Genomic DNA, 20,198 nt, shown 5'->3' on the forward strand with positions numbered 1-20,198 from the left:
ATCTCATCATGTATGTGTAACTCCAGCTAAAGCAGATTCATGTCAGGCTGGCTTGACCTACAATAATTTTAATTTGCTTAGACCTGACCTGAACAATTTTCATCTCACATTGACCCCAAGTTGAACACTTTCCTTGATCTATCCCTAGGGAAAATGGAAACATTTTGGGAAAATAAAGTTTTTCCTTAAAAAGGAAAAAAAAGCAAAACGAGAAATTTCTGAGTAGCTCAACCTGCCCATTCTCTTGACTTCATGTGAATGCTGTGGAGGGAGCAACGTGGCTATATCAGAAAGGATACCATTTCAATCCATGGGCAATAGCAATGTTTGAATTCAGCATTGTACTAATAAAGAGGTTTTTCTTCTGCCATCTAGTCAATATTAACCAGCCTGCCAGCTAGTCTAACAAGGTGTGAGACAAGTCTCATAAAATTAGGGTGCTTTACCTAAATCAGAGTGGGTGATAACCCTAAAAATTAATACCCACAAGGCACTGTATAGCCAGGAGGCTGGTGGAAACAAAAGCCATGCTCCTTTCTGCTGGAAAACATCTAAAATTGACGCCGTGCACCAGATTTTACAGTGGTTTGTAAGATTTAAAAGGCATATTGCAAGAAGCACTTGCTAAAATTGTGCAGCTCAAGACCTCTAGAGAGAAAAACATCTGCAGGAATGGGGAAGAGCAGTGTCAGCTCTTTAGGAATGGCTGTCTGGTACGCCTTGGTGGGATGAATAAATGGTGATGTAGTTAGGTTGCAAATGCAATGACAGAGGCAGAAGGTTTGGGTGATTTATAAATTAATTCATCTTTGGTTTGGAGGAGAAAGACTTCAGTATTATAAATGCATGGGTGTAATATTAAGAAGAGCTGAATGTATGTAAAACTCAGCTATTGACTTCCTGAAGTACCAGCTAGTTGATCTGAACTTCACAGAAGTGACTGCAACATTTGTGTACTGATGATTTGCTTTCACTGAAGACCCCTGCAATGTCACTAGAGCTGGAAAGACTTTTCAAACATGTATTCTTTTATTTATTCATTTTGCCAAAGGCATTTCCAAAGAGGATCCTGAACCTTTCCCTAAAGCCATTCTTGCACATAATCAAATTCAAGCTTCTTTTCCTCTGGAGAGATGGGGACACCCATGTTGCATTGCTGCTGGCTCTTTGAGCACCAGCTGACAGACAATGCTGGTACTGAAAGAATCAACATTCCACCACCACTGCTCCATGGTTCTGCCTTTGCATTATGTCCTAATCCCACCAACCTAACTGCATGAAAGACCCAAAGCACTGTTGGACCAAAGGTTCACTCATGACCACATGGGTGTCTCCAAGCCACTTGATCCATTAGGAAAAAAATTACTTTCTCTTTAATAACAGATGGTGGTAGTGAGACATGAAAATTAGGACATATTTTCATTTGATATTGGAATATCATGAACATCAATTATTTTGGGAAGGAGTCCAAAAAATACTTGGAGAGAGTCTAAAACTGCAGATGAATCCACAGGTTTATTTTATTGGGTGATTTCAGTTCTGCCAAATATTTGTAGTGTAAAGAAATCATAAAAATTGCTGGTGGTCCTCGCCTGGCGGGTACTTCTCACATATTTGAGACAGTTGTACGAACTGTGACAAGAATGTTTGATCTATTAGCTTAAAAACAAATTAGAGTCTTCAAGAGAAATAAATGAAGTATAGATGGTAGGAATACATTTCTCTTATCTTAGAAAGAACAGGAATTTTTGCCCCCAGGCTTTATTTGCATTTAATTATCGCAGTTTGGATTTCCTCTACTGCATTCATGGAGGTTTAGTCTGTCTCATTCCGTCCTCTGTTCTGAAATAACATTAGTACCTGTTAATGATTATCATTGTCAATTATGTATTCTGGTTACATGCACATTATAAGAAATACCAGTTTGTTTTAATAAATCTTCAAAAGGCAGCCTAAACCTGTGCCTTATCTCCTTTCTGCTTTGTAATTTATTTATTTTTATGGTTATGATATATGAAAGGCACTGCATGCTCCCAGGCACTGTGAATGGGTATCGACTCAGCACTTGACTACTGAGATGACAGACAGAAAAGGTTTTATTTAACGTAGCTTTCCAAATAAACCGAGAGGGTCATGTATCTCAAAGATACACAGAGACAGAAGTGAGGAATACAGGTCTAGAAATCCAAAGACTCAGTTATATGCATAAAAGAGGGGAAACAGATGTACAGTGAACCCATAGGTGGTTAAGTGTGACACATACTAAGTTGCAGAGTAGCTGATGGTCAGTAAAATTCTTTTTTGCTAGTATAATTATTTCACTGTAGTCTTGATCTGGCAAAGGACTGTTTGCCTCACTTCCCATTGGTGTGTAGGGAACAAGGAATACTCCCATATAAAAAGTTTTTTTCTGCAGTTTTAAGGAGAATTTTGGTTTTGGTTGTGCAAACTTGATGTTTATACCATTTGCCCATGCAAATTTCCAGTATTATTTTCATTCGCGGGACCAGCACTGAAATGTCCACTGCAAATGGAACACTTTAACCAAGCATTCTTTATGTGGTCTTCAATTAATAAACAGGAATACACCTTTCTAACCCTGTGGGTCATGATTTTTATGTTTGCTGCTACTGTATGTAAGCTAAATGAATGGGGCATTTATATAGTGTCTTTTCATCTCGTATATCAAAGCACCTTATAAATACAGATTGATTGGTCTGATGTGCAACCACTGAATTGTGGCCTTCTCAGAGGTGGCATGTGGTTGACATTTTGGCTGCCAAAGCACATTTTAACATCAGAAACTGTTGGTTTCCACAGATGGGATAGGCTTGGAGGTGGGGGAGTGCGAGCCTATCTGAATTCATCTTTAACACCTACCTGTTCCAACACTAGGAAACAACACCACTACCTATTTTCCAGCTAGGTAAAGTATAGGCTTAGCTAAGAGCATGATCAAAGCATCTTACATCACTGCATCACTAATTTTAATCCAGCCCAAAACATTACCGAAAACATTACCATATGGTAAGATGGTAAATTGCCACAAGAAAATAAGGTTGGTGATTCCAGATGAGTTTCATATGGACAGGCGTCTCCACCAGAAAATCACCGTCATAACTGCTACTAGCTGTTGGCTTTCAAAAGGGAGGTCCAGGACGGAACGGGCAGTGATAACACAAGTGATGCTTCTAGAGGTGGGATCTCAAGGCCAGAGAGATGAAGCTGTGTCTGTTGAGGTGTTTCTTGACATGCATGACCACTTCAGTTTCCTGAGCTGTCAGCTAGTTTGTGTGGTGCTCTGTCACTGTTGTGGCATGTGCTTTCTCTTACCTTTCCACAGAGGTCCTAGCTCTCGCATTAAATGGATGCTACAAAAAAATTCAATGGAGTGTATGTATTGAAGGTGTTGAGTTCAAACCACACAAGTAGTCTTTAACGTCCTTGGTATGACTTGGAAAAGCCTCCAGGAACACAAGACTGGAAGGACCTTCTGGGTCACTGATCCCAACCTTCTGTTGTTTCAGGCTTTCACTTTGCATAATCCATTTGAAAAGCTAACTAATCTTCAAATATGTGGACAATCACAGGAAACCTCAAAAGCCCTCTATATAAAAAAGGTGTCAAATCTGTTTTGTGTTCCTCTAACACCTTTTGTCCAAAACTTACAATGAGTTTTGCAAACATGGAGTTAAGAATTGCTCTGTCAGTGGGAGGGAGGAATTACCCTTACTGTATTTGGAAGGGAAAATTTAGGAGACAGCAAAATTGTGAAGCCAACAGGAATTCTTATTCTTAGCTCTTAGTGGCTTAAGGACTCTGGCTCCAAAGGAGATACCCAAGTCCATACAACCAAATCAATTAGACATCCAGGAATTAAAATCAGAGCTCCTGACTCACTTTTTACCTGCCTTTTAACCACTGAAGTGTTCAACAGCTCAAGATTTTCCACCTGTCAGCCTCACTATTTCTCACAGAAGAAATGGACACTACATAAAATTTCTCCTGTGAAATAAAATTATCATCATATATCATAGTTAAATATTCTCCAGGTGGGCAGGAGATTCTGTTATAGTGAGGTAAGACTGTCATCAGCAGATCATAGAGGTTTTTCATCTATAGATGATACAGCCGAGCCATCGCAGAGAGATGAGCTTCCTGTATTTGCCCATCAGGAAAAAAATGTAACCTAATTCATCTTCAAAACCATGAAAACACACATTCCTTCTGTAGGAAGAATGAATCCTGGGAAATGTACCGTGTTGTATGTGTCAGGGAAATGCTTCGCTTACATCTCTAAGCCAAATTCTGTTCTCAGTCTCATTGACTCTTGACTGAATTTGACCTTTCTGAGTTGCTAGCGCATTTTTCAGACTTGGAAGTGTAATTGATGGCAGGGTATGGCCCCGGGGCTATTTATCTATCAGCAGATTATGGTATACTTGTAAGGAATATCAACAGCATTAGGAAGTGAAGAACCTAGTCCCCACAACCTTGAAGCACCACTGTTTCAGGTTATTGTTGCTAAAATAAAAGTACAGGTCCACCTTTGATCAACATATCTCATAGTTTTTTCTTAAAATTTGCTACTTTAGGGTCTGGTTCCACTCCTAGTGCACAGTGGATAAAATCCTATCTTTCTATACATTTTATTAGACATTTAGGTTGATTTCAACTTTGCTAAATGAATCTAATTCAGCACTGGAAGAGGTAATGCATGCACTCCTTATCTCTTGTGCAGATGATACATTGGCAAAAGTTAGTAAAACTGTTCTTGCAAACTTGTCCACAAAACACTTGGAGTTGAGGGCTCATGGGAGGAAGCAAAATTCATGATAAAGAAGTGCAGGGCCCAAATGTTTTTGCTCCCAATTGAGCTAAGAAGGATCAGCCTCAAAGATTTGCTATACCTGCAGTAAGCATCTGGGAAGTTTGAGGGGTTTGCCTCTATTGATAAAGAAAGGAATTAAAATTATGTGATGGCTGTAGGGTATACTTTTTCAGGCCATTCTTTTTAGAATAGCTCTTTTCATACAGTATCTGCGCAGGATACATATAAGAAAGAGACAAAACTGTGAATTTAAGCAGAAGTTAAGTGCTTTCTCACCTGTTCAGGATAATCTGGCCTTTAATGGAACAGCTTCTGGACAAACAGGTAGTAAGACTTCTTGTTTTTCCAAGAGTGGCTGTCCTTACAGTGCATCAGGAAGTTTGGGGGTGAAAAGAAATGACCTGCAGCAAAAGTATGAACTTTCATAATGGGCTTGCTGGGGTCTTTATAGACACTTGGCATTGCACTGGACTTTTGGTTTCCCAAAATAGGCCTTGCCATGGATTGGGTGTTCAAAATGGTATTGATTACTAATGCTCCCTTGGCAAGCAAGAGGGGATCTACAACCCTTGACTGTCTGTGCCTGGCATACTAAATTAATCCATGCTGCTGTACTCCTCTAAGATCAAGGGCATTGCTTTGTGCATTACTCTCCAGCCATTTTCTGCTACAATATATACTTTCCATGCTGACACACAGTGCATTGGCAAGGAGTTCGTTTGAACCATGACATTTCACATTGCACTTTTAACTCAAGATGCTCAAGTGCAGGGAATACTCCAGCAGCCTAGGAAAGCAAGCTACATGGGGTGCTCAGCAGGACTAGCAGATCTTACCCCAAAGTGCTAGGTTTCACTGGCAGCTGTCATGGTGTGGTTACATATTTTAAATCACTTTAATCACTTTCTCCTTTGAGATTTTTATTTGCTGGGCTGTTTTTTCTGTGACAAATTCACTTTTCTTCTCTCATCAGAGCCACAGTAGTCTGAGATAGACATGGAGCTAAAATTATTTACTTCTTTTTCCTTTTTTTTTGGGAGTGTCCAAAAAATTGAGGTCTGTCTCTATGCTGGAAAGCTCAACTTCAGGCAGCTTTTTTTCACAAGCGCAGCTCCCAAGATTCCATGTCTCCCAGCTATGTATTTAAGCACTTCACAGACTTTGGGCTTTGGAGAGCAGCGATAAATACCAAATTTGGGGTTTTCTCTCAACCCAAATTTTGAATGTCCTGAAGATTGCAGTGCTTCAATTCTGTTATAAATGACAAAATTCAGGATAATGACAGTGTTGGTGCACGCGTCTTGGCTGACTGAAAGCACTGCTCCACATTTGGATCTTTGATTCAAGCCCCATCTCTAATTATAATGTCACAGGGACTGGCCAAGTGCAGTAGCTCAATCTGACATCCTACACAGTGTATTTTATTCCAAACCTCTGCTGCTTTTGTATTGAAATGTTAGCTGTAGTGCAAGCTATGCAGGGATGATTTGGGGTTCTTGTAGCCATTTCTGAAGGCATAACCATTTTCCTAATGCCCAGAGAGACTAAGTGGCAATGTCATCCTCATGTGGGCTCCCTTTCTCTGTGATGGTACCATTATGTCTATGCAACAGAGCTGTAGATGGATATCTAGTGGGGTTTTGTTGTTTGGGGTTTTTTTCCTTCCCTTCTAAGCTGAGATCCTGCATGAGTTTGCTCATTTAGTCATTTATGGACGTCAGCAGCTGTACCTCAGCTCTTCCACATCGTGGCTTCGCCAGCCTGTCTCTCCTTGCATTCCTGTTGGCGTCTGAGCTCCTTCTGACCCTGGTCTCCTAATAGTCCTGGGCTAGCGCAGACTACCCAGTTGGCTAGGTTCCAATTTGCAGTCCTTGTTAAAGACAAAATGCTGTCTTTTTACAGCTCTGTTTCTTTCCATAAAGTTAATCAAGCAGCCCTCCTTTTTACAAGGCAGCTGCCCCTTTGGTATTTCTTCCTTTTGGTATGCTGAAGATTCCTGATGCTGCCAGAATCCCCCTCCCTGCCCTGTTTAAGGCAGTCCTGTACTTAAAGAAAGTGGCTCTTCTAAGAAAACTTGGCATAGGGAGGAGCTTTCCCTGACAAGGTGCATGTATTGTGTCCTTAAAAAAATTCCTTTTTCCTTTAAAATGTGTCATTGGAGATAGATACCTGTGTGTTTCTATTAGAGATGAGTCCAAACCATGAGGCTGGATGCAAACTTAGGCAAAAGATGATGTTGCTTACAGTTGGGAGTACAATCTCGCTGTGTATGTTTTGGCTTGAGCTGCTCTCCTGTTTGCACAGTGTAACACAAAAAGCATCACTGCACTGTTGGGAAAGCTGCTGACGCAACTAAGAAACCAAGTGGTAAAGGCTTGTCAGCAAAATCAACAAACTTAAAGGCAAACGGGAACCTGGTCATGTGAGTAATTGTGACCCCTCGCCCAGCCACGCAGAGCAAACTTTCTCTTCTCAATAATCACCATGTTTTATGAAAGAAAAGAATCAGTTGCAGATGAAACACAGAACAAAATTTCCCTGCATTCCTCTTACTGAGAAGAAAAAAGAAAAAGTCTCCTTCTTTGGACTTAGCCTGTGTACATCTGTGTTGTGCATCGAGCTGCAAACGGTGGCCTCTCATTTCATTAATTGACAAATATAATCTCCTAAACATTTCCAGGCACAGTCATTTTCTTTTCTCAGGTTTACTCAGTGGTTCTTACTGAGGTTTATAGTTTTCCATGCATAAGCTGAGAATAAACTTGCTTGTAAGATCTCATCTCTTGTGCTATGAGAACTTTTGATAATGTAATTCATAAGCAACTTCATTTTCTGGGTCTTTCTCTTTTTGCAACTCTCTTGGATTTGGGTAATTACTCCGCGTTTTGCAGCAAACTGATCCATTTCCCAAATACTGCAGGACTTTCTGAACTGCAGCATTTTATTCCATTTGTCTCTCTTTTTAAGAGGCTGATCTGTCTTAAAGAAATTTTTCTCATTTAAAAATAATTTTGCTGTGGTTTTGCAGTCAGCATGGTTCCCCCCCAAAACAAAACAAAACAAAAAAAATCCCTGCAGGCCTATTTCTTCTCCTTCTCCCATGATTACCCTGGTATAATGACACTAATGCCAGTGGAATTATTCCTGGTTAACACTGGTATATATGAGACCAGAATCTGTAGGATGGGACACAAAATCGTATCAGGGACTGGGCCAGAAGGATATCTCCATCTGTCAAAAGGGATCTCAAAGCGCTCTTTCATCTTCAGTGTCTCAAACAGAGGAATATAATCATCTACCAGCAGGACACAACAACCCCTGGGGTGAAATCTAGCAATATGTTTAATGTGGAGAACAAGGCAAAAGCAGCACAACACAGCCCTTTAGGAATGTAAGCAAGGAATACAGTGTCCGTCTGAAATTGGTGTTACTATTTGCCTCATGGAATGCTTGGGAAGCCCAGCCAAATTCAGGGCTCCAGTCTACTAGAGCAGCCGCAGTGAGGGCAGGCTCTGTTCCTCAGTGCTTGCAGTCCCAGTGACAAATAGCAATCAGACCACAGGCCAGCAAGAAGTTGAGCCAGGCAGAACTAAAATTTCCCTGTTGGAGTGCGGTCCCATGAGGACAGTGTTATGTCTTACCAGAAACAAAGAGAAGAGCACATTTCCAGTCTCAAAGACTTCTCTGTCCCATTAAGGAAAACTCCAGACTACAATTAGAAAAAAAACAAGAAAAAGAGACACAGCCACAGCGTGCCCGTTTGCATCCAAAATGCAGCCTAAAAAAGAGAGGAGATGCTCCCAGGAGAAGGCCGCTAGCACCCTCTTGTTCTCATGGCTCCAGCTACTTTGCTCAGGAGGGTGGGAATGCGATCCCAAAGAGAGACCATCCCTCCTTCAAGCCCAGAGCCGCTGAGTAAATATTGACTCAGAGTGAGGAGTGGCTGAATCACTCCTGCGTGCCCTGCCGAGGTGTCTCCCTCCACCCAGTGAGCTTCCAAGCCCACCCTGCACAGCCCAAAATATCAGATGGGAGTTGGTACCCGTGATGATCAAAGGACACAGGCTCAGGCAGAGAGACAAGAGTACCTCTGTTTATGCAGGGCTGACGTGTTCTGTTTGCTCTCCAAGTGGGAGAATGTCTCCTCCAGTTAGTTATTCAGGAGGACATGTGGTGGGAAGAGTGGTTAGGTGGAGGGACGAGGGACTGGGGAGCACCTAGGGTGGTTCTTCCATCCTTCTCATGTTCATCACACCCCAAATTCTCTGACTGCTGGTACATATCTGCTAAAGGCGTCGTGCCATACAGAGTTAATGGAAAAGCAAGGACCTGGATTCATGGAATCTCTGCCCCAAGATGCATTGAAAGAACAGGGAATTTGCGAGAAAGGGTAGGAAATAGTCCAATTCTTTCAGTTGTCCAGCTGTTGCCAGCTCAGGATTCAAACATAGTGTGAAAAGATGGTGGAATATATCCCTAGATTAAATGCATAATCTAAGGGTATTGAAGTAAAGCAAGAAAGAGAGCTGGGAGCCAAGCAGTGATGACCACTGACTTCAGCTGTGAGTGGGGATCATGGCTTCTGTAATTGAACTGGATATAGGGGAAGGCTGAGTCCACTGTTCCAAGCATAGGTCTGGGTTTCATTTCACGTGAAATGCTACAGATTTCCTAACTGGATCACTGTGCCAGCCTGTAACACAGAAATTATATGTTCCTCCTCCTCTGAGCTGTCACTAGGCTCAAGGCTTGAAGGCTTCAAAACTGAAGATCTCCAAGAAAAAGGGGAGTGTAAGAAAAAGCATATGCTGTGGATCTCTTTATATATGCTACATTACTAAAAGCACTGTATTTATGTATTTCAAAACTGGGCACTGGGTTGCATTTTCATTCCCCAGTACAAAGGCAAATACATTCCAAACAAAGCAATGTTGTTTCAACAAAGCAAGGATTGAAATCTCTCCAGGGCTTCATTCTGTCTCATTTAGATCGGGCATAAGATCTTAAAGCAGAGTTTAGTGGTCGGCTGATCATGTTCCTCTGGGGAAATGACAGAGTGGCAATTCAAAAAGGGTAGTGAAGTACAGCATTGTCTTGGTCTGCAGGACTGTTCTTCAATAAAACCAGCGGCTCACCCAGCTTACAGGAGAACATGTTGTTCCAAAGGAGCTGTGACTCTTCATTAAACAAAAGAATTCACCTCTGGCTAGACTTGGGTGTAAAATGAAAATGTTATTGGAGACAAAATGTCTTTTTGAAGACAGCGTTTCCATGATGACTGCCATGATTGCCTGGGCATATCTAGCAGCTGAAACGACAGCTAAGATGAAAGGTACATCTCCCGGCACTGAATCCACACGTGTTAAAAACTTCATTCATGCCTGGGAGGTGGTTCCATTCTAGGTAAGAAGCTCTTAGAAAGGGATAAGCAGCCTGGGTCCTGTCTGGCCACAGGCTGGCACTGACCTGCTTTGCAATGAGGACCCAGTTTTGATCACAGGTGAGTTGAATCTTTCAGGACTTTCCCAAAAGCCTTTCCTTGGAGTAAACAAGTTCTCCCACATCTGACACAAGAGATTGGGAAAGAATCCCAGGGTATCTACGTGCAAAATTTATGAGATAGGCTGCCTCCACTTCGACTCTCATGACACACTCAGGAAAGCTCACAAATAGCAAAGATGCAGTAGGGCCATTCAGGGAAATAATTCATGTCCAAACGGGTATAACTCAGGTGTTCATGTATGGCTGTCTCCCACCCAGATTAATTCTGTAGGAAAGATATAGCCTATATGGTTCCTCAGTGTATGAAGCTGAGAAAAAGCACCTCAAGCTGTGCAGTTTCAGGGGATTTTTGTTACAAGATTATTTTCCTAAAAATGGCACTATGCCTCTGGGAGTGAAACATGCTGGGAAACGTGAAAATTTAATGAATTCCATGAGTTAGTTCCTACTTTTCTTGCATACTTAAGGCAAGATCATTCCCTTGTCAACTTCAGCTCACACAGGGACCCTTTATAGTACAGTCAAAGCAGCCACCCTTAGCTTCTAAGGTTTTGGGCTGCAGACTCTTAGGCGGTGCATCAGCCATGCTAATCTTGCAGAGATATTCTCTTGTGCTGTGTCTCATCATGTCCTTCTACTCAGCATCTCCCTCTTTCACCCAAACATTGCCCATCAAGCAGCCTCGGTTCTGCTCAAGACAGGAGAAGAGACTTCCTGCACTCTTTTTTGTTGTCTCTTCCACTCTGTGGTGAGTTTTCAGAGCTCGAGCAATGGCACAAGATGAGGACTGCTGGACCATTGGTCTGTTATGGTATAAAATTCTTACATTAGACTCTAAGGCTTAGCAGAAGCCTTGGGCTGGGGCAATCAGGGGGTAAATACCGAGGAAAAGGTGCAGTTGCTGTGTTTCAGAGGGGAGCACTGATGTGACAAGCCTTCGAGAGGGACAATTCCATTTAAAGCATTATATGGCAAAGCCTCGGGGTAACCCAGCCTGCATGTAATTTGTTTCATTAATCAGCCCAGGCAACAGAGGCCTGTTCATTGCTGGCAATGTCCTTGCTGGACACTCTGTAGGAACCTGAAATCTCATTGACTCATGCGTACTGAATTTCCAGACTTGACTCACTGGCTACTAAAACCATAATATTGCATGGTGTGTCTCGTGTTTTTCCTGGAAAAACAGAGCAGGTTAATATAAGTACATTTGGTTGATTAACATCTGAATCTGTTTTGAAATCTCCAGAGTGTATATGTATATATATATATATGTAAAGAAATTAAACTAATCTCAAAGCAGCAAAGAAAAAACCTCCAAAACATCTGGAACTTCAGGATTTATTTCTATAATGTTCCTCATTGGCCCATCCTTTGGGCTAAAAGTATACATCCTTTCTTTTGTATGCCTTAGAACCTGCTGGATTTCATGTGGTTGTAGGCTTATTCTAGGAACATGTGAGGCACAAAATGCTATTGAGAAAGGTAAAAAGAGTAGAAACAGATGCTGTTTTAGAGACAATGCTATCTGGCTGGTTGGTATAAAAAATGTGCTGTGTAATTGGAAAAACTTCCTCACACAATGCAAAATTAACCTGAGAAAATCATTGCTACAGGAATTAATTGAGGCCAAAAACACTGCCAAAGAACAAGGAAAAGGAAAAGAAGAAGAAAAATAAAAAAAGAAAGAAATTAAAAATGGATGGGATGTTTACAAGGCTACTAAGACCATAATAAGGACAGTTAGAAACACAATAGTACTTATTAAGGAAAGAAAACAAGACTCTCAGAAGAATTAAACATGTTGGAAAGGATATCTGCTTCAAGACAGGAAAAACCTTTTGGTGTAGCTAATGGCCAGATTCAAAGAGGTAATTAAGCACCAGCTCTTCTTGGAGTTGTAGCCCATACAGTTGTTGAGCCTGATCTTAAATCAAATTTGTTGGCCTGTATTGTGTAAAAGGTGATCATCAACAGTGTAAACGTTTGTCCTGGTCCAAAACCCTGATTCATTAATGGAACACTGGGAAAATTTCCTATAACAGACTGTGGTGTAACTGCTATTGAAGACTTTTTGATAGCTTCCTTTGAGGCAGCATCTACTGACCATTGACAAGACAAAATGGACAAAGTGGTTGGATCAGTTATAGTGCTTTCTTCTTCTTACTGTTTCTTTTAGTTCTCTAGAAGTAGCTGTCAGTCTTATTTTAGTCTCCCCAGCCACTTCTCCATCCTCAGCAAGTTGCTGGGAAGGGAGCACATGTGGCTGGAGAAGATGTTCGTGCACGGCGATAGGGAGGATTGGGCTGGAAGTCTCCTTAAACATAACATTTTTTTCTTTCTGCTGTGCCTTATTTCTGTGCTGCAAAGGGAAGGGAAAGAAGGCTTCCCCAATTTAAGAAGATGCATTAGTTGAGGGGCAGGGTAAAGGAGCCAAAAGAGGGATGCATTGGCAACGTTAGTTGATGGGGAAGATGAAACGGGTCTCTGCTCCTGGCTGCATAATGGACTTCTGTCAAGGCATTTAGTTTTTCATGTGTTTCAGTCCGGCCCCCATAAAGTGCAGCCAGTGTGAGACTCGTCTGTGTTGTGCTTTGAGCACAGCGGGAAAAATGTGTTAGGCAATGAACACTGTCATGAGGAATTGCCTGCTGCCCAACAGTATTACCTCTCCAATGTGCCTACCTCCTCTTTTCCCATTCCTTCTCCACACTGAGATGTCAGGGCATCCTCAGGGACTCTTCTTTGTTAGAAAATAGCGGGAGCTGCAGTGTACTTCAAAAAGTCTGGCTTTGTCCCATAGGCGTCAAAGAAGGACTTCAGGTTCTTGGAAAATCTGGTCCCAAATGAGTGTAAAAATGCACATTTTGTCAGGAAGTGAATAAAATCCTACTGAATTTAAGCCAGGGACAAAGATGAAAAAGCAGATGGCCCACGACAAACTGTGAGAACAAATTTGTTCGCATGACATGGGAATAAGTATGTACTCATAACAGACTATTACTCAAGAAATTTTGAAAGAGCACCACTCCACAGGAGTCATAATGTGATTAGTCACATAAAGCCCAGTCCAGAGAGGCCTGGTGTATTGTACCTGAAAGAAGAGAAACAGGCCCCAAAACAGACCACAATAAAAACATGATAATAAAGAAAAAAAAATAAAAAAAAAGGAAAAATATTCTGAAGAGATGCACAAGTTTATGAAGACAGAAAAACTTTTAAAAGAATTAGAATTTGTAGAGTAGCTTGCAGATTGTTATTGGGTTGCTTAAAATGTAAAAGACCAGAGGAAAGGAGCCTTGCTGAAATGACTCAAGCAGTAATTTGACAGCACAGAGAGAGAATTGGGGTATTTTGGGGAAATGTCTTGGACTCTGGGACAGACTTTGCCACACAATGCATTACAGCATGGTTCTGGTAACTTACAATTAGTTCCAAAATCCTTTTTTTTTTTAAAGTGTTTTATTGTGGGAGCAAGGGGTGATATTGAATTTGCAAACTGAAGGAATAGCGCTGATTTTGAACACTGTGATTTATTAATACACTTGTTCAAATTAATACTTTGTTCAAAACTTCTAAGCTCGAGTGATCATATTTAATTACATGAAACCAATTCTGTCATTAAAGATTGCAGCATCTTAATATATGGATATATCCATGTATGCAGAGAGGAGTGGACTCCTGGGATCTAAATGGGATTTGCTTTATCTAAAAATAATTAACAATAAGCCTGCCTAATGCTTTTATGAATTTTCTAAGTTTCACTCAAAAGCAAGTGAGTGTTCAGAGATAGTTTGAATTCATACAACAAGAAAAAAATCATGCCAGACACAATCTCTAGAACCAAAGTCAGGTTCTGATATCACACATTAGACAAACACTGATCCTGGAGCTCTCACATTGATGCTTTTGCTATTCTAGTAGTCTTTATGTCCAGTGCAGTACATTGACTCCTTCTAAACTTGATTTAGAGATTGAAACCCCTCTAAGATTGACGCAGCCCAGCAGTGGGAAGCAATGCCACTCTGTATCTGAATCAAACCTGAGCAGTGCAGAAGGGATGGCTTCAGCTTCAACTTCCAAATACATACTTTGTCCATGCAAAAGCAGTGCTGCCCTCACTTACGGAGATGTTGCTGTTGGACTTTCATTTACCACAAGCTGTTAAGACTTCAGTTTCACTTCTCACCAGAAAGAGGAGGCAGGCGTAAATTTAGGGTTTCCTGGGAAGCAGCTGCAACATGAAGTGGGAGTGCGTGCACGCACTGGGTCTTACAGGCATACGTGCAGATGCTGCTAGCTTTAGAGCAGCTTCATAACCCCAAGCAGAAAGGACAATGCACAAAGGCCTCCTTCAGGTTACTTTGTCAGCAAGGAGGGACTGCATTACTCATTTCAACATCTTAATACCCTTATCACTGAAATTGGTTGTTTGCTAAGTGCTGACTCACTTGGAAGATTATCACCTTCTGAAGCACCAGCTCATTTCTTGAAGCACTCTAGCGGCCTAAGTTTCTACTCTCTTGCACCTTAAACCTTATCTCCATGATTTTATGCCTTCCACAGGAACGCAGAGGCGGCACTACTGTCTACTATTCTGACTTGATAGGAAATTACTTGCTACATCTGTATATGTAAAGTGGGAAATCCAGCTCACCTAACTTCATCCATTTAAAAGTTCGTCAGCCCATCTAAGATAGTTGACTTCATCTTACAAGAAGTGCTGGGAGGGGGGTGACACGCTAGAGCATGATCCTCCCACCCTTCTTAGGGACCTGATAGCTTGTGATGGCTTGTCTCCAGAGGTTCTGCTTTCTTGGCTGGAGCCAAGGTGACTGCCTTGTGCTATATGCCAGCTGAGTGGCTAATGTTAGATAAACTGAATCCCATGCAGTGTGCTAGAATGTTTTTCCCTCAAGGTTTCTTCTCCACAGACCTTTCCTTTGTTAGCTAACAAAAGACTAAGAAATCAGAGTTTGCAGCAATTTGGTGGCAAGGCAGATTAAATCAGTACTAAAACAAAAGCAGTTAAAATAACCAAGACTGCCTGAAAAGTTAAATGCATGCTCCTCTCATACAGATGGATGCATTTAAAATAACTTTAGTTTCTCCATTCTCACAGGGCAGCCTATTAATCTTTTGGTAATATCCATCATCATGGGCAGGACAAGTACCAGGAAATCCTCTCCTGGAGGTGCTTCTCTGCTCTCTCTCTCATTACTGTATCAGCTGGCCTATTTACAGTCCTGTGAGCTCTTGACACCCCAAGGTCCTCTCAGAGGTGGCAGTGCAGAAGTATTCTCTATTACCTGCAAATAGGTGACTCAAAAAACGTGTAATTGTTTTCTCTTTGAGAGATCCCTAGTAGATCAGAAGGGTAAGTGAATGTCAGACATCCACTCTTTCTAAGCTGGGCACCCATCTTATTTTTATGTACCTGGTGTAGGAGTTCTCTTTTAAAATGGAGGCATTTTCAGTGAATGACACCCACGTCCAAGTTAGTTATCATTCGTTATTCCCAGCAAAGAGATGAGGACAAGTATTTCTCATTCTAGCAATAAGGAGATGATGCTACACCTATTTAATCCACTGACTGTGAAGAAAGGTGAGGGAATTAGATAAGATACAGACACCTATACTGTAGACTGTTAAATCTAAAGGTGATCTGAATCCCATCTCAGTAAACCAGTGCTCCTGAAGGATGAGGCCAAGCTCCCTATGTGCTCAGTAGAAAAAAGTGGCTCTGAGGCTGCTCAGAGAGATACAGCCTATGTGTCCAAACCTTCTTTGGGGGCTTTCCCTCTACATGCAACATAGAAAATTCAGGTGGTTTCCTGGAATTTTTTCACTAGGCACTTACAATTCAGTTGTTCAGATGAAGTGGATCTCAAAGCAGGTTTTCTGAGTCCAGGATTAACTTCCTTAACTGGTGAAATAACTTTTCTTCTAAGTTACAAGCCTGCGTTGATCAAACTGTCTTTGCATGTGGGAGTGTGCCATAGTACCTACCCATCTTCTCAAAGCTGGGTGTAGTGGAGCATGCCGAGTGACCATGCACAGGTGGGTTGATATGTTTAGGGAAGGCCACTTGAAGACAAGGTGTCTTCAACATCTCTCTTCTCTGCAGTCATCCATCCAACTCCACTTAGCTACAGCTCTGTCTATGTGCAGATCTAACACCCCGAAGGAATGTGTGTACCTGGATGCTCCAGTTAAGACATTCTTTCTGCTGGGGCTGCGCAGAAAAAGCAAGCACTAGAGTTGTGGTGAGCTGCGACATTCAGATAAACCAAGCAAATTTAGAGAGGAAGGAAATAAGTAGAACCATCATGTTGTATATGATAAGCAACTGTAGTAGCTTGCTCCATGCTTAGGAGTTCCGTATTCTTGGGCTTCTTTCAAATATGCCCTAGCAATTTTTCCCAATAAAAAAAAATTACTGACCCTAGCTGACACTGCTTTGGGCAGGGGTTGTGACTAGACAGTCTCCAGAAGTCCCTTCCAACCTCAGTGATGCCGTGATTCTTCAGTTTTCATCATCAGTTTGTGTGTTTGGATACTGAGCAGTTGGATCAGACCCCATACAGGCAGGCATTCGCTCTGGGCGCATGGGCTGCACGATGTTAGCTGTGCACATACCCAGCCATTGATGTGAGCAGTGCAACAGCTTCCGCATGTCCTGGATATGCCTGTATGGGTGCCCAGATGCCCATGTGGAATGTCTTAGATGGAAGTATGGGAGCCTGATCAAGCTGAACAAGATGTGTTTAAAAGGCTGCATGGAATAAATAAATCTAAAAGGGGGATTAGGGGATGACAAAACCGTGGCTTCTGATAGGGAAGCCATGTTGTTTGGATAAATTGCAGCCTTTGGTGACCAGATTTTTTGTCTCTATTTCTGTCTATATTAGTTACTACTCTTTGTATTTTAACTCAAATTCCTCTTTAATTCATTTAAGAATCACTTGTGACACTTATTTGTCAGATGCTAAACCAGATTACCTTAAGGTTTGTCAAGCTTCCTCTGCTCTCCAATGCATGGAAGAATATTACATTTAACTTGGTTTGTTTGGCCAGTGTGGACAGGGATTAGCTATGCTATATATGGACCATAAACACTGTTCTGGTTAACACTACGGTTGAGCCAAACCTGAACCTTTCATCTCACCCTTTGCAAACTTTGGTGGTTTGGATGGAAGTGGAACCTGTATTTGAACTGTGCTTTATTTTTTGTTTTTGTTTTGAAAAGCAAAGCCCAATCAATAACACATTGGAAACTCAACATCCAGCATCCTCAGCCCACCTCTGGTGAACAAGGTTGAGCTCCTGTGTAGGCAGGGACTTTGTGCTGGGAAAAAATCCAGTACACAAAGGAAGGAAACAGTTTCAAGGAACCTGCAGTAACTTTCCATAAATGTCTCAGGGACATGAGTGCATGCTGAATTTTGTGTCATAATCCCCTCCATGTGTGTTTAGTTAGGGAAAACATGGTGGTCCCAAGATGGACTTATGTTGGCTGCATATCCAATTGGTCTGGAATTACAAATGACAGGGAAAAACCTTAATTTGATTTTGACTCACAGTTTCAGTTTGCTATCTGAATAACAAACCAGCCAGTGATAAAAACGAATTTCTCACATCAGATTTTTTAGATGCCAGAAATAATAATAGTAAGGTATTAACACCTCCATGCTTGGCTTTCTCTAGGTTGTCTTAACCTAGATAAATCAATTAATTTGTGTCTTTGTATCCACAGCAGTGCCTTAAAACTTGCACTGAATTGCAGCAGAAGTAGTTTTAAAATCCATCTGTCTTACTCTGACCATTCCTGTAGCATCTCATCACCTTCTGTATAATGTGTTCCCAATGCTAAAATAAAGATCTACAGCGTGGCATGGTATTTCCACTTACGCAGCTACTCGAGGCTGTTGAAAGACTAACATTTCCTATCATATTTCTGGCTTTTGGAATTATTGTAAGGATAGAACCATCCTTACAATACAGAGTTTACCAACTGGGCACAGTGGGTAGAGCGCTTTGGGCCATAATGTGGCTCTACAAGTCTTTGTGTTTCCCCCAGAGGCTGCTCTATCATCCTACACTGTATATGTTGGACTCAGTCCAAGCAAGCATGTTTTTAATGACTTTAATGGACATTGGATGAGATCACATTGGATGAGACCCTCTATGAAGTAGCAATTAATGTTGGCTCCAGCAGCAGCAGTCCAGCCCTCATATCTCCCCGGGAGATCTGAGTCAGTTAGGACATTACCATCATTCCATGACTGGACAGGAAAACACCATAGGTAATTTACTAGTTAATGCATACCTATGAGACATCAACCAGAAAAATGTAGATGTCAAGCAGAAAATGTTAAAGCCTGTCCACAGGCTTTACAAAGAATGAGAGTAGAAAGATAATTTAGATTTATAATGTTAAGTTGCATGTTTGCCTACAGTGGGGTCTTGTCTTTGAGTATGTCTATGCTTTTCTAATTGGCCTACAGATTCTAATTGTCCTACACTAATTGTAGTGTACCACGACCAGCTGATGAAATTCCGCTTTTCATAAAAAGGCCTCATCCCACTGAAGTGACAGCAAGCAACAGTCTGTGTATGTAAGTACACATGTAAGTCAAGGCTCATGATGTGTCTTCCTTGCAGACTCAGACCCTTGCACACCTGATGCACCACCTGCTGCCACTTCACCAGCAACCTCTGAAGACCCTGGGCCTTTCACAGCTGCAACATCACCCTCCTCTTCCTCTGACACTGGTACTGCATCATTTTCCCCACCATTACCTGCCTGTGTTGCAGCCTTACATCCCAAACTGCCTCCTATTGCACCATCGACATCAGCTTCTGCTGCTACAGTTCACCCTGTCCTCCCTTCTCTTCCTGCACCACCCACCTCTACTCCACCCCTGCACCCTGGACTTTTTTTGCCGGTAGTCTCATCTGGCAGTGCCACCCACCTCATCAACTGGCTGCCCTTCCTTGCCTCTGCAACACTCACCACCATTCAAGGGAAGGAGGAAGACCAGCCACCCACAAGAACAGGCTCCCTGGAAGGTATGAAGCACTGCAGCAGCACACCCCCACACCCTGCCCGTGATGGAAGTCCCCAGGTAGCACCTATAGGAGAAAGGGCTCCGGGGGGTACTTCTTCTCCACCAGCTGCACATGCCATGCCCCCAAGCTCCGAGCAGGCATCGGCAAATGTGAGTGATATCCTGGCAGAGCTGCGGACGATGAACAGCCATCTCTCCATCATTGCCCGAGCCCTGACACAGCTGGCATCATCACTGGCGCCACAGCAGGATGTACGTGGAACCCCACCTCCTTAGTGCCGGGCTCTGCACCCGCTCACCCTGCCTGTAGGGGTCGATGTCAGCAAGGCGCAGCCCATGGCAGAAGAAAGGGACTCTACCCAAACCTACCCACATGATCTGTGCCAGTTTGCTGTGTTCTCTGACACCAATCATGTCTCCCCGGTGGCTTGGTGGGTTTTTTTGTTTGTTTATTTGCTCCCTGTAAATGGATGCATATATTAAACAAATAGCTTTGTGGTCTCATTAATAAAATTGTTTATATTTCTTGCATTCCTTTCAGATGTGCTTGCTCCCCTCCTGTCACACATTAACCACATGAGCCCTGGTAGCAGTCAGTGAGGTCTCACGTAGACAATGTGGATAATCTGAAGTGGTGAGAAGCTACCCATGAGAAAATGCTCAAGGAGGTGACAAAAGCCCCCTGAGCAATGTGGGGGCACACAGACATGAAAGAACACAATAAAACTCTGGAAAAAAAAAAATCCAGTTTCTCTCCATTCACACTGCATGGCACAGCTCTGTTAAGTTAGAGCTCT

General features: G+C 42.2%; 1 protein-coding gene across 3 annotated transcripts in view; it reads left to right on the forward strand.

Annotated features, from left to right (window-relative positions):
• The window catches only part of RUNX2 (RUNX family transcription factor 2), a 161,445-nt gene extending 141,513 nt beyond the window's left edge, over positions 1-19,932 (forward strand). For all 3 annotated transcript variants that reach the window (XM_057427509.1, XM_057427510.1, XM_057427512.1), the window contains one exon: positions 18,995-19,932. In XM_057427509.1, coding sequence (XP_057283492.1) covers positions 18,995-19,677 — 683 coding nt within the window. In that variant the 3' untranslated portion in view covers positions 19,678-19,932. The remainder of the gene's footprint in view (positions 1-18,994) is intronic.
• Positions 19,933-20,198: the final 266 nt, after the last annotated feature.

Source organism: Pezoporus wallicus, unplaced genomic scaffold (assembly GCF_028554395.1).
Source record: "Pezoporus wallicus isolate ANWC-B61680 ecotype Strahan unplaced genomic scaffold, APGP_CSIRO_Pwel_v1 contig_6464, whole genome shotgun sequence".
NCBI classification, from domain to species: Eukaryota; Metazoa; Chordata; class Aves; order Psittaciformes; family Psittacidae; genus Pezoporus; species Pezoporus wallicus.